This window comes from Anopheles maculipalpis, chromosome 3RL (genome assembly GCF_943734695.1).
Source record: "Anopheles maculipalpis chromosome 3RL, idAnoMacuDA_375_x, whole genome shotgun sequence".
In the NCBI taxonomy this organism is placed as follows: Eukaryota; Metazoa; Arthropoda; class Insecta; order Diptera; family Culicidae; genus Anopheles; species Anopheles maculipalpis.
The window spans coordinates 77160123-77173408 of NC_064872.1; the positions used below are offsets into that span (position 1 = coordinate 77160123).

The 13286-nt window shown below is 45.8% G+C and overlaps 3 protein-coding genes across 4 annotated transcripts in view; 1 reads left to right on the forward strand and 2 right to left on the reverse strand.

Annotated features, from left to right (window-relative positions):
* LOC126562107 (slit homolog 1 protein) overlaps window positions 1-13286 on the forward strand; it is a 335492-nt gene that overhangs the window by 184117 nt on the left and 138089 nt on the right. The gene's annotated exons all lie outside the window — the stretch shown is intronic.
* Window positions 636-3508, reverse strand: LOC126561678 (probable protein phosphatase CG10417). Its single transcript, XM_050217972.1, has 6 exons — window positions 3398-3508; window positions 1919-3210; window positions 1672-1853; window positions 1350-1531; window positions 1083-1280; window positions 636-1013 (listed from the first exon to the last, which is right to left on the reverse strand). The coding sequence occupies exons 1-6, from the start codon at window positions 3506-3508 to the stop codon at window positions 636-638; spliced, it is 2343 nt and encodes a 780-aa protein (XP_050073929.1).
* LOC126562986 (cilia- and flagella-associated protein 299-like) lies at window positions 8554-9582 on the reverse strand. The gene is made up of 3 exons (XM_050219593.1): window positions 9443-9582; window positions 9232-9385; window positions 8554-8946 (listed from the first exon to the last, which is right to left on the reverse strand). The coding sequence occupies exons 1-3, from the start codon at window positions 9580-9582 to the stop codon at window positions 8554-8556; spliced, it is 687 nt and encodes a 228-aa protein (XP_050075550.1).

Consider the following 13286-nt stretch of genomic DNA (forward strand, 5'->3'; position numbering starts at 1 on the left):
TCTGAGCGAAGCTTTTTTGTTACCTTGCCTCGTTTAGCTAACCGCTCCCTGGCGCTTGTGTAACAGGTGTTTGTGTGTTTTGATAAATTAAAAGAAAGTTAGCGAAACTACAAACTAACACACACCCTGATTTTCCCTTTTTTGTATTCAGCCCATGCTGGTGGCTGTTCTCCTGTTTGCTTCTTCGGCAGGAAATACTGACACAACTGACATCAGGTTCGAAAATGTAAAGAAACAAGTAATGCCTAAGCTGGAAGATTTTTTCCTTCTGTGGCCTCTACTATTTCGCGAAAGACGAACGAGTTTCAGCTGGGCTTTGTTTTTCGTTTGATTTTTTTTCCTTCTTCTTTATATGTTTATATGGACCAATTTGGTTGTTATCCTAACGACGCAACCGTTCGTCGTTTAGGGCTTCTTCTGCGTTCTCTTCTTCTATTTTACTTCTTTAAAAAAAGGAGATGATGGGTGTATGTAAATGAATTGCGAAATTTCTATATACTAAACAGACCATTCATTACGCCCAACAAAAATCCCCCAGGAAAATGTGGAGACTGTTTTCTGTTCGGTTTTGTTTTTTTCTTTCTTTACTCGACCATAAATCCAACGTCCAAACTTTGAGTTGGTTCCTAAAGCGTTCACGTCGAGGATGAAGCAGCTTCCGAGCTGGCAGCAGCCTCGTCCGCAATCGAAGCGACTGCTGCGGCCGCCTCGGTTTCTTCGGTGGTCGCATCTGCTTCCTTACCAGCGGACACTATCCCATTACTGCTGTCGGTCGGTTCCGTGGTGGAAGAAGCGTCATCAGCACTCGCCGCATCAGTTTTAGCTTTTTTCGTTGCGGACGATACTGCGTCCACGTCGCTATCATCGACAGTGCCGGCTGCCGAGTTCGATGCGGTACGCTTCCGTGAAGCTGCACCGGTAAAGTTCGGCTTAAATTGAACGATTATGGCCGTCATGTTGTCGCAGCCGGTACCGTCGCCTCGCGTGTGTGGTGCTAGACAAACGTCGAATAACTAACATGGAAGGAGGGGAAATTTCAATTTCTATTTCACATCCGCCAAGGGGAAAGGTTTTGAAATTACCTCTTCGCAAATTTTTGACAACTTCATGCCCGGTTTGTGGATTCGTTCCTGTACGAACTGGACAACCTGCTCACTGGTCATAAAGTTCCAGATACCGTCACAAGCCAGCACCATAAAATCGTCTTCCGGGCCAATCGTGATCTTCTCAACGTCTGGAAGGGCCGATATCATCTGTGCCTCAGGTGGGAGCGATTTGTTCTGTAAGCGAAAGCAATTATTGTTTAGTAGTCGAAGCAGCACCTAGGCGTGCAGTGATAGATATTGTACCATTTTGTAACCATGGTCTCCGATAGCTCGTGAAAGATTCAATCCTCCATTGACACGACCGTCCAGCGTTACACGTCCGCCAGCTTTCTCAATCCGTTCATATTCGATCGTATCTTCCGGTTTGTGATCGAAGCTCATATCTTTCGCCTTTCCATTTCGGCATACGACACACCGAGAATCACCTATAAGAAAAAGAAGGTATAGTCCGTTTTAGTTGCAGATATCTAGTATGCAAAGGCAAAGTAAACGATAGCAATTTCGCACAGATGAATTGCGATTTGACAGTTAACATTGAGTCACAGTCGTAGTATTCCATACTTACCAGCATTAGCTACGTAGAGTTCTTTACCGTGCAGCAATGCAACCACCGCCGTACATCCACTATCCTTTCCTGGTTCGTCGGTAATGGCTTTCATAAACTCGGCGTCCTCCTCGTTTATATAATCGCCCAAATCAGCATACTCGTCAGGCTCTTCCTCCTCCTCTTCAGCACTACCTTCCTCACTGTGTAAATCAAAACGGTTAGTATACCCTTCAACTTCAATTTCCTGCAATTATTCGACACTTACCCATACGCATCCTCTTCACCCTCGTCTGTGGTGGAAGTATCATCGGTCGGTTCCTCAGCGTGAGGGAATTCTTCATCCGAGTCACTATCATCGTCATCGTCCGTATCATCCATAGACATCGAAACATCTGCCGCTGATGGACCATTTTTCGGGACTGGCCTTGGCGAGGTAGTTGAGCTGCTATGTACCTTGGCCGTGGCAGGGGACACACTTTTGGATCCTCCAACACTACCACCACTATCGCAGCTGCCCGACCCAGCAACACCATTCTCCTGACCCACCGAACTAGATGACGACGACGAGGATACGGCACCGGACGAGCCCACCTTACCAACGTCACCGTTCAGCTTGCTTCCCTGCTGTTTGTTACTGTCCGACGAAGAGCTGTCCGGCGCACAATTGTCCTTGCCGGTAGCTCGCGCACCGCCCGGTGCTGCTGCCGCATCATCACCCGCGTCTTCCGCCTTGACTGCGACATTACCGGCAGTATCGCTGATCTCATCGCTTTGATCTGCTGTCTTCTTTGCACTGCTTGCCGGTGCATCCGACTCACTCTTGCCGGGTGAAGCTTTTACGGTGGACGAAGAAGATGACGATGGTTCCGGCTGTGGTGTGGCTTCCTTCACACGTTCCACCGTTTTGTTGCTTGAACTGCTGCTGACTGTCGAATCAGCCGCATCCGGTACTCCAGCTTCATCCTTCGCTACAACCGGTTTTCTGTCCTCGTCAACCTCAGCAGCTGGATCCGCTTCCGCATCGGAATCAGTATCACCACCTTCAGCCGTATCGGGTTTTTTCGTGCTAGTTCCTGGCCCGGACGCATCAGCGGCGGCAGCTCGCCGTTTACCTTTCAAATACGGTGATATCGGTTTGGAGCAATTGCCCTCTTTAATGGCCTGCACGCGCTGAATCGTCCCATCGACCGATTTGCCATCTTTCCGATATTTCTGTAACACCTCGTTCAGCGGCATTACCGCTTCCTTGCACAGGTCCTCCACATTATCATCCTCCTCCTCTTCCTCCTCTTCGTCCGCTTCGTCCTCATCGTTCGTTTTGTTGGAAAGCAACTTTAGCTCCTCGATAACCTTCTCCTTTAGCAGCGTCGCGTCCAGCCCGAGGAACGCATCCTTCAATGCTTTTTCAAAGTTTTGTTGTGTGTACGCTTCGACTGTTTTGAGAAAGGCGGGCAGATGCAGGCTGCAGTATCGGGCCACCTCGGCACCACCATGCCCATCGTACACGGCGAAGAACGAGCTTTTGTAATCGAAACTCAGGATGCAGTTATGCGCATCCTGCGGACAAGAAAAAGAATGAACAAATTTTAGTTGCGTCTCTGGGACGAAGAGTAAACCGACACCTCCATCATCCGCTGGATGATGAATCCCACGCGTGCCGCGTCGCGTCAGCACATTTTTGCTTCGTGTAACGTGAACAAACGTGACCGACGGAACGCAGCCCTTGCAAAACAACGGTACGTACCTCCTGGCTGATGCGCCAGCCCTGCATGGAACTGGACCCCACAGCCATGAATTCGTTGGATTCATCACTCGAATCCTTCACCGTCAGTGGTTCGGAAAGGTAGGCGCCCATTGTGTAGCTGCTCACCGCCTACTGTTGTTGCCACCGTAAGAAAAAAAACACCCCTCGACAGATGCGTGCGAGTATCTGTGTGTGGTATGTATGCGTAGACTGCAACTTATCAAAAAAACACTCGAGAGCGCGCCCCTCTGGTATGTGTTTGCGTACGGCGTTTGCAAACCACAAGCCGGTTTTGATTGTTATTTTTCGCCAGCACGCGCCACAAAAAGATTGCTGTCACACAGACACGACAAACACATTGAAGAAGAAAAAATAAGCGCAACAACGGCTCGCTACCCCGCACCCCTACTGCTGCCGACGGATGCACACAAGCACACACACACTTCCACCCCTATCACCTCACAAACGCGGGTGTCGTAGTTTCCGATATGCTACGAACGCACAATCTACCGGAACGCCGGCAATTCTTAAGAGATTTCCGTCAGAACGAAGAAAAGTGTGCTGGGTCGAATTATACACAACGCTAGCTCGCTGCAGCGAAAACCCGTACACTACAAACACACATACATACACCCGCCCGGTCGAGGCGTTGGTACGGCTGCTTTTACCGATCGGTGTCCGGAATAAACAAGAATCGAAACGATATTTTGCCTTCCCTTCGCAGGCGTGCGATGCGTCGCCCCGTTACGCGGCTTCCGATGCAAGACGGATCACTTTAGAGCAAGGTGTGCCCGACAACATTCGCGATTCTGTTCAGCCAAAACGCGGACCACACTTCCCGGCAATTTTTGCAGCTTGCTTTTCACACACTCGCGCACCGACGCATGTCATCGGGCAAAAAACACTCGCAGTTTGACGCATCGGCCAGAAAACGGACGAAGGGACGTTGGCTGTAGCTGAAGCCAGGCTTACCTTGCGGCACAGATATCGATCAATGGACAATGCAACTGGTAGTTTGGGGAAACATGAACGCTACGAAATTGTTGCAAGAATAAATTAACAATTATTAGCAAGCAAAACGCGTTAAAATTGGCTTGTTTGTTATATGTGCGGGAGGTTAGCTCACACAGTGCGGCGTTTGACAGCTGTGGGTTTGACGTTTACAGCTCAAACGCTGTGACGCCCTTCGAACCCTTCGGTGCAGAAAGCATTACATGACGTAGTAATAAGGCTATCTCGAGTCATTTACCAAAAAAAAAATTGTTTGGTAAACCATGCAAAAAAATTCGTACGATGGATCAGCGCCACTAGCGTGAAGTTCCGATTTTTCTATGTTTCGGTCATAATTTGCCATGGGATTTGACAGATACCCTAAGCGCCGGTCTCCATACTGCTGAACCGGAGTTCAAATCCTATTTAAATCGTTCACCCGTAGTGAGGATTTGGCTATCCAACTACGTGGTATCAGCAAGTCTAGTAGGCCATTAGATGGCTGGCGTGACTTAGAAGGGTCGTTAAGTAAAAAAAAAAAAACGGTTACGTTTTTATTGCTTTTTAACCTTTTCTTTAATTAAAAGAGATTTCAATACCGGCATCTATATAATTTTGACCACCAGACCGCCCTTGAGTAGTAACGCGTGTAATTTTGTATCGATTGCTATAACATTCATCGACGAATCACACACAAAAAAAACTAAGAAAATTCCTAAGAAACCTGAGATTTAAGAAGAATAACATTCCCAAACTCGTTATCAATATTCCTCTTGTTGTTAATGTTGTATGGAACCATAAGTTTATTTTTATCGCTCTCAGAGCGGCATCATTTAACCAAGAGTAGCTTCATAAAGATTGCTTATCAACGACAATGCTGTTTCAATCCGGAACAAAGTTGGAATAGAGCATGGTAAAAATAGGCTGTCCATGGATCTGTTAGAATTGATGCAAGACACAAGCGTGTGTTACTCGACACCAATAATGTGAAAGACACCAGCATGTGACTTACTTTCTAGGACTGTGTCATACAGGCAACACACGCTGATGTCTTCCATTGATTCTAACAGGTTATGGGCCCAGTACCCAGCAAGTGAAGTGTGTGAAATAGTGAAAATGGCAAAATCAAAGCATAATTCTTTGGTGCCGGTGCTCGATGGCACAAATTACGCTGCGTGGAATATTCGTGTGTTGGCGACCCTGGAAGAGCAAGATCTCGCGACGAGTGCATCACGGAAGAATCTCCTAACGAAGAAAAACACAGTCATGAAGATTCGGTGGTAAAATCTCGTGATAAAATAAAAGTGGCAAAAGTGAAGAAAGACAAAAAGTGCTAAACGTTATTGCTGACTGGCGAACAAATTATACATACGCAATTTTGCAAATCGGTCCACGCTTGCTTCGGTGTACTACAGAAAATGTGTAGCAAAACGATTGCATGTGGCTGGAGAGTTGAACGTTTTGAAGCATGAAAATGAAACATATGCTTTTTGTTACTAGATACGCTACTATTAGAACACTCATTATAGGAATACGGCCTAGCCGACATTACGAAATAAAAAAAAATAACACTCACGACAATAGCAGAGCGTTAAGCCACACAAGAAACATACGCTGGTGTCTTCCATTAATTCTAACGGTAACTACTGCCCTATCCACCCACTAATACTCACTAATCTCATCCCACTTATCTAAGCTTTATTAATTCCGCCTGATATCCCACCAAAGTGCAATGAATCTGGCCAATATCTCCTATGGAATGACTTGGCTTACCTCTTTTCTTCTTATTTATGTACACTTATGTACGACCAGAGCGCTGGCCAGAGTTTCATGATCGCACGCTTCCCATGCCATGTGGCGAAACAGTTAATCTAATTTTTTGGCCAATTTATTTCATCGTTACACAACCGTATCTTGCAGCTCCCGCTCACACACACACATATTGTTATCGGTTGTTGGTGGTGCTTGGCAATGCTTTTCCGCGGTTTTACCTTCCGAAATGGGTGGCTCTATCTCACTGTGGAGTATTTTTGGTTTTGCCTATTTTGTTACCTCTATCTTCAGTTCCATTTCTCAAACGATACGAAAAACGAAACTTAGTACCTCTACCAAACGTATTGTAAATAAGCGAGCGACACACTTATCCTTTCCGTGCATGCAAACCAACCAAAAATCTCTCCCCAAGCTCATAAACCAACGGGACGAAGGAAATCCCGAAGCATTCATCGAATAAAATTTTTCACCTTCCTCGATCGCGATGGTGACCTTCTTTCCATCGTAAAAGTAAAAATACTAAACAATGTGTGAACGCACCAGTAAAACTGTTTGCGAAATGATTTAGCAACTGGTTTCGAGAAAAGCTTCTCGATTCTCACCGCACTTTGGTTTATGAATCCCTAGAGTTTGGGTGAGGGAAAAAGGAGATTGTGCAACACAATAAACGATACTATCGTGTCCTTTCCGGATAAACCAATATCAGGTTAAGCTGTAAATTACAGTATGGCACGACACGATTGGGCTGATGAAAGCTCTCCCACCAAGAACGAAACATCCTCCCAACAAGAACAAAAACCCGTAACGAAATGGCATAATGGCGTTGTGACGTCATAAACGTTTCTGTGAAACGCGTGGAGACTGAGTAAATTCACGATTACGATGCTGGGTTACGCTGCTTGCGGATGCGTGGGCATGGCTGGAAGCTTTTATGAATGCCACCAACGCATCCCACAAAAAAAACCCAAAGCTAGGGAACCTTTTTGTTGGAGAATTTGCTTATCACAGCGTAGATGGCAGGATAATGGCAGATGGGGTGGGAACGGAGACGCGAATGAATGAACGTGAACGGTTCTGCACGTCTAGGTGTATTTTGTGCGCCCACACAATGAGGTTCTCCTGCCGACAGCCCCATTTCCGACTGCCCGGCAGCTTATGTCTCAAAATAGCCAGCATCCTATCGTGCCGCGTAGAGGAATCGTTGAAGCAGAGCGACGATTTCGTCGAGGATTTGCACTGATTAGCCTGCTCAAGATTAGTCCGCACATCAGAGAAACCCCCAAAACACACATCAAACAGAGAAACCATGGTTCGTTTGTGGTAAATTTTAATTAGCAGTACGATTGCAAAGATGCTTTTTTCGCTGAAAAGACATGACCTTGCACACGTCGCCACGAACGCACCTGTTTCCTGTCCTCCATGTTGTAGATCCTGTTGCTTTATTCCCGCATAGTATAAAGGCGCTCTTCCTCATACTACAACACTATTATCACGCACACAGGCACACGACACAACCACGCTAGGGGAGTGCATCGCGTGTGCATATAACGACAAAACAAGGCCAAACGTTTCCCAGGGTCGCAGCGCTTAGAACGTCATTGGTTTTCGGCCCTTGTTTGTAGTTCGTATCGCTAGCAAAACGAAACGGAGGGTTCGTGGGGGTTGAAGTGGTTGGCCGTGTTGGTTTGAAACAAGTGTGCCCCTTACGATGCTAAATGTGAGCCCCGGGTTGATGACGTTCGGGATAGTAATCGTAAATTTACGCTTCAACTCAACGCAAACTACGAACGACAACGACCGGTAGCTCGGTCGGTGGGATCGCTTGCACAGGATAAAGCGAGTACAACCGTTGTATATGCCACTCCATTCCAGACACACACACACACAGAGAAGCATCGAGTGTGCGAAAAATGGCACCAGAAATGCATTCTCTTCCCGCGCACGGAAACCAACGGATACCACAATATCGTACCTGCTTTATTCCCCTAAGCTCACAAAAGTTCGTAACGAGAGGGAGATCCCTAGCATCCAGTTCAGTGTGTTTTATTCCGCGCTTTTTGGTGCATTTTCCAGCTTTAGGGATACTTTATAATGTTGGTGAAGTAAGCGTGTGGTCGTAAGCGAACGATGAGAGAACGATGTTGGAGAAAAACGCGTTCGTTAGCAAAGGCGCAAGCGTTGGAAAGACATTTATCGCCGTCTCGTATGGCGCGATGGAAAGTGATTCATTTTTGATTCATTCAGCAACAACAAAAAATACAACAAATAGTATACATACACAAGTGAAAGCGTCACGGCGCCGTACAACCAGGACGCCCTTGACAAGCGAAGAATCCTTGACGGTACCCAGAAATCGTATTGATTCGCGTACCCTGTTTCGGCGGTTTTGGCGATTAGTAGTTCTTCCGCACAACATGATCGTACAGTACGACCTGTTCGTATAGGTCACTAGCAATCTGAATTCGGCTCGTATTGGTGCCGTAAAAGTTTGCCATCGGATCCGGCAGGATATCCTTGCGATCGTACATATTGCGGAAGATGATGCCCCGGAGCGGATCGCAAAGGATCTGATAGTTGCGCGAGTTGTTCTTTCTGCTGCGACCAGTTTTTGCGTTGTAGTACAGCAGATCTACCGGTGTTGGGTAGAGAATGTTTTCGCCTGAAAAGATAGCTTTCCAGTTGATTGAGTACTGCTGGTCCTGATGCACACGGCGCAGCGCTTCCTCGTAGTCGATGTAGCCGGAGATTTCCGTATTTTTCTTCATGAAGCGCATATAAATTATGGTCTAGGGAGATGGAAGATTCAGAATTAAATATGTATGTACATGAAGGGCTACATTAGGTGCGGCTCGGTGGTATTGATGAAAGCGGTGCTGGTCTACAAACGACAGGACCGGGGTTCAAATCCCATTAGGACCGTCCCCCCGTAGTGAGGACTGACTAACCAACTACGTGGTATCGGCAAGTCTAGTAACCCATTTCGATGGCCGGCTCTACCTTAGAGGTCGTTAAGTCAAGAATAAGAAGAAGAATGTACATGAACAAATTATGATATTGTTGAGAGCAATTACCGACATGAGCCCCAACCGATTGGGACGTTCGCGTTTGGCAAGCTCTTGCAGAAATGGATCCTCCGGTGTAATGTTTCGGCTGAAGAGTGTGTTCGGATCTTTCGTCACTTCAAGAAACGTTCTTTGTGCTTCAAAAACTTCCTTAGTAAGTGCCCTAGAGATAGGGGGGAAATGTTAATCGTTCAAATTGGAAAATTCTACCCATGCGTACCTGTAGCCCGTACGGTAGAGACTGATTAAATTTTCTCGATCACCGAAATATTGGAGACTCTTGCCATCGACAAGTGAGTTGAGATAGTCCTCGTAGGTGCTGAACTCCAAAAGGCGGAGATCCTGCTCCGTTAGCTTCATGCTTCGGCCGGTGTTGCAAGACAAATAATTTGTTGTCTACCTGTGTGTGCTTTGATTTAGGTGGATTGTTTGTTGAGTGTTGAGTTGTTTGTTTGAACAAATGTGGTCATGTATGTATTTTTAAGCACAAACATGTACAAATTTGACAACGTATGGTTCGATCTAAAAAATAATGTTTTAGAAGTACAAAATGAAATGCAGTGATTTACGTATGCCGACTGCAATTGCATGCTTTTACAACAGTAGGTACAAATGATGAGGCGGCTCCATTGAGTCAAATATAAAACTTTTATCATAATGTCACACGCATTTGAGGGACTGTGACTAATAATGAGGAATCTTAATCTATTCTTCTTAACCCTTTTCAACAAAGCTTATTTCACTTAGCTTCTTGTTTGCCATAATTGTGTTCTTTACCTCAGCCTTGCTTAGCGGGTTGCAGTTAGAATAGGGTTTGATAATGGTTTTGTCGCGTGAAAGTTCGACGCAAAAGTGACTGCAGAAATTTTAAACTTATTGATGTATTTTTTAAAACTTATTCAAAAGCATTCAAATGATATTTTTACACCGTCGAATGCAATTGAAAATTGGTGTCTTTCAATCTGTAGTTACAAATGATCAGGCGTCTCCATTATGTTTGTTTTGTATAAGAAACTTTTCCATTCCCCAAAATGTTATTTTAAAGATATTTTTTATAGATCAAATAGTTAACTAACAGTTTGAAATAAATCCAAATGTGCTAAACAATTACCCACACAGCTCACCATAAATGATAAGCTAACAAACGAAACCGAATATGGATGGGAAAGTTCAACAAATGAATCATGAATCATGACAGCAAAACCCATATGTATCCGGCACTCGAAACGCCTTAACCTTCGCTTTCTCACCCCACTCGCACGTCATCATCCTGGTGTGGTAAGGTTTCATTGTCACCAATACAGAGCCACCCAAAAACGGCCTACCGAAAAAAGAAAACATGGCATTATCACATTACACGCGCACAGGCACAACCCTAAACAGAAGCAAAACAACACAGCGCAGAGTATCAAACGCCCGCCAAAATCAATCCCTTTCCTGGAAGCGTGCTTTGCGCATTTTTTGGTGGTACCGCTCAAGAGCGCGGGTTCATCTCACCCAATAATGTTTTCCAGCCCAGTCAGTTCATTGCGGGTTGTGTGGTGAGCAAACCATTGTTCTGGACTAGCGTGTCCCCGATCATCAATTACGGTGGTGTGAGAGAGACAGTGTGAGCAAAGAGAAAAGGAAAGTGTGTAGTGGTATTGGAACGTTGATCTGCAGAGCGAAGAAAAGTAACCAGAGCTTATTCCCTAGCTTAGGTGTGTATGTTGTTAGAGAGGAAAAGCTTTTCCCGAGAGGGAGAGAGTAAAAGAGAAAGAGATCAAAGAGAGTAGAAAACCTGGCACCTATGTATTGGAGGGCTGGTTTGCTGGGAAGCTCCAGCGTGTATATTAAACACCTTCCAGTTGGTGGCGTCGCTCAGAATCGGATGAACACTGGCACTGGCAGGACGACGGCGCGTGTGTCCGGTGCCCTAACGTGCGTGGTGGTCGTGAAACGTAGCTCACGGGAGAAGAAAGGTATCAAGAAAATTAAAAAAAAAAGGAGAAAAGCAGACAAACAAAGGCAAACGGAAAAACAAAACAACAACACACGCTCTCGCTCTTCCTGTATTGCAAGGAACGCAAACACACTGGTAATGGATCCGGGGTAAGACAGTGGGGCGGGCGACGACTCGTTGTGGTTGGCATTTGGTGAAGCAGTCCAGTGGTGGTAGTGATATTGTTACATAAAAAAGTAACTCAAAGCAATAACAGCAATGCTCCCAACGCCCGTCGGGTCGTGGTCGAGGCCAGACACAGAGCTCAGCGCCAAAAGTGTTGTCCAAGTGTGTAGGGAATGAGTGGATTGGAGGAGGTGATGTTTTTTCCCCAGGATTTTACGCGCTGCATCCACGGCTTGTCTTGGCACGAAATATAAATGTCCAAAATCATCCGTGACCCAGCTCGAAGTGAAGAAAATCTGCGAACAGGAAGTTGCTGCGGTCGAGAAGCGGAGTAGGCCATGATTGTTCGTTGTGATTGCGCTGCTGCTGCTTCTAGGATGACGTTTTCGAAGGTGTTCCTTCCTGTGCTGCTCCATGCAGTAGGATTGCTCTGAAACAGGCGGCAGTGATTGTTGGTAGGATTGCGAAGGATCGAGGAAAAAAATGGTCCCGTGTGAGCGAAAAAAAAATGGTCCAAATTGTATGTGTGTTATCCCGAGATGATTCTGTTTTTGTGCAATAAAAAGCGCCCACAGCGCTTTTCTTAAAGCACAGTACACGGAGGGAAAAATCGACCGAGCGAGTGAGTGGAACACGCCGACCAAGAGAGCGAGCGAACCATAGATCGGGTGAGCACTGTTGTGAGCCAGATCCTTGCTAGGTATACTACAAAGGTCCCTCGTCTGCTTTTGCCCACCTACCCACCGCCCCGTGTGTGTAATCCTTCCCTTGACGTGGGCAACCCGTGGCACATCTTGGTGGACGCGGGTCTCCGATTTGTCGAATCTTCCCGGTGGAGGTCGCACAAAAGTCGTCCTCAACGTCGTTCTCATCGTTGTGGCGTCGACGTGTTGAATTGAGAGTGTGCGTACGACCAAGCACGCGCGCGCGTGTATGTGTTTCCGTGTTTCATGACAAGTGTTTTTGGGAGCACTGTTTCTTGTGCATTCGTTCGCCTTTAAGGTGAAACCATTCATGTGGAACCACACAGAGCTAACGATACAGCACGGAGCGGTGCAGGATGTACCGGAAGCAGGTATAACGTTGACCGTGAACCACGCGGAACCGTGGGTTGATGAGAAGTGATCCAAAAAGTGACAATTCGTTAGTGAAGGCAAGCTGTCATCGGGAGGAAACTGATTCGATGTGAACAGGTCAATCAGGTGTATGTGACGTAGAAGCGAAACGGGGAGAAACAAATATAAAGCTTTTATTGTGTGCGTGTGCTAGAAGGGCAGCAGTGTACAGCTTGGAGTGGGTGAGATGAATCCACTCACTAAAGGGGAGAGCTGGAAAAGCCACGAAACAAATCTGATAAAAAAGTGTTAAAAGTGCTTACAGAAGTGATTAAGGGTTAACCCTAAAAAAGTGTTAAATAATGATGCTTTGTTATAAGGATCGAAACAAAACAAAAAGACGTGGCGGATGCCTCTATTTTCACCTTATCTATCTCACTGTACGCTAACTCTTCCGTGGTCTCTATAAAGTGGTATCAGCAGGGTGTTAATTACTATCAGTTATTATAGTGTAAGATAAACGTAAGAGAAAGATGTATTTAAATCGAATTGAGTCGAAGGCGCCTTTTTAGACAAACCTGTCGAAAATGGGTGACCAGCTGTCAAGCCGTGGCGTAATCAAAAGTCCCAAAAGAATGACGGACTAGTTTATCGAAGGTAATTGATGCTTGCTATTATATTTCTAATTTATTCTACGTACGAAAATTACGAAAATAAAGCTGTAAAAAGACTGCCTTCTACCAAAAGGAAATGAACAACAACGAAAATGGAAAAGCTTTTCCGTTTCCTTTTGATTCGCTTCGGCTTTTTGTGTGTGTGTGTGTGTGCCAGAATAGAAATGTCAAAAAGGGACCGACTGCAGGAAACACTGATAACGAATGGGCTTCTGTTTTCTACCGTTT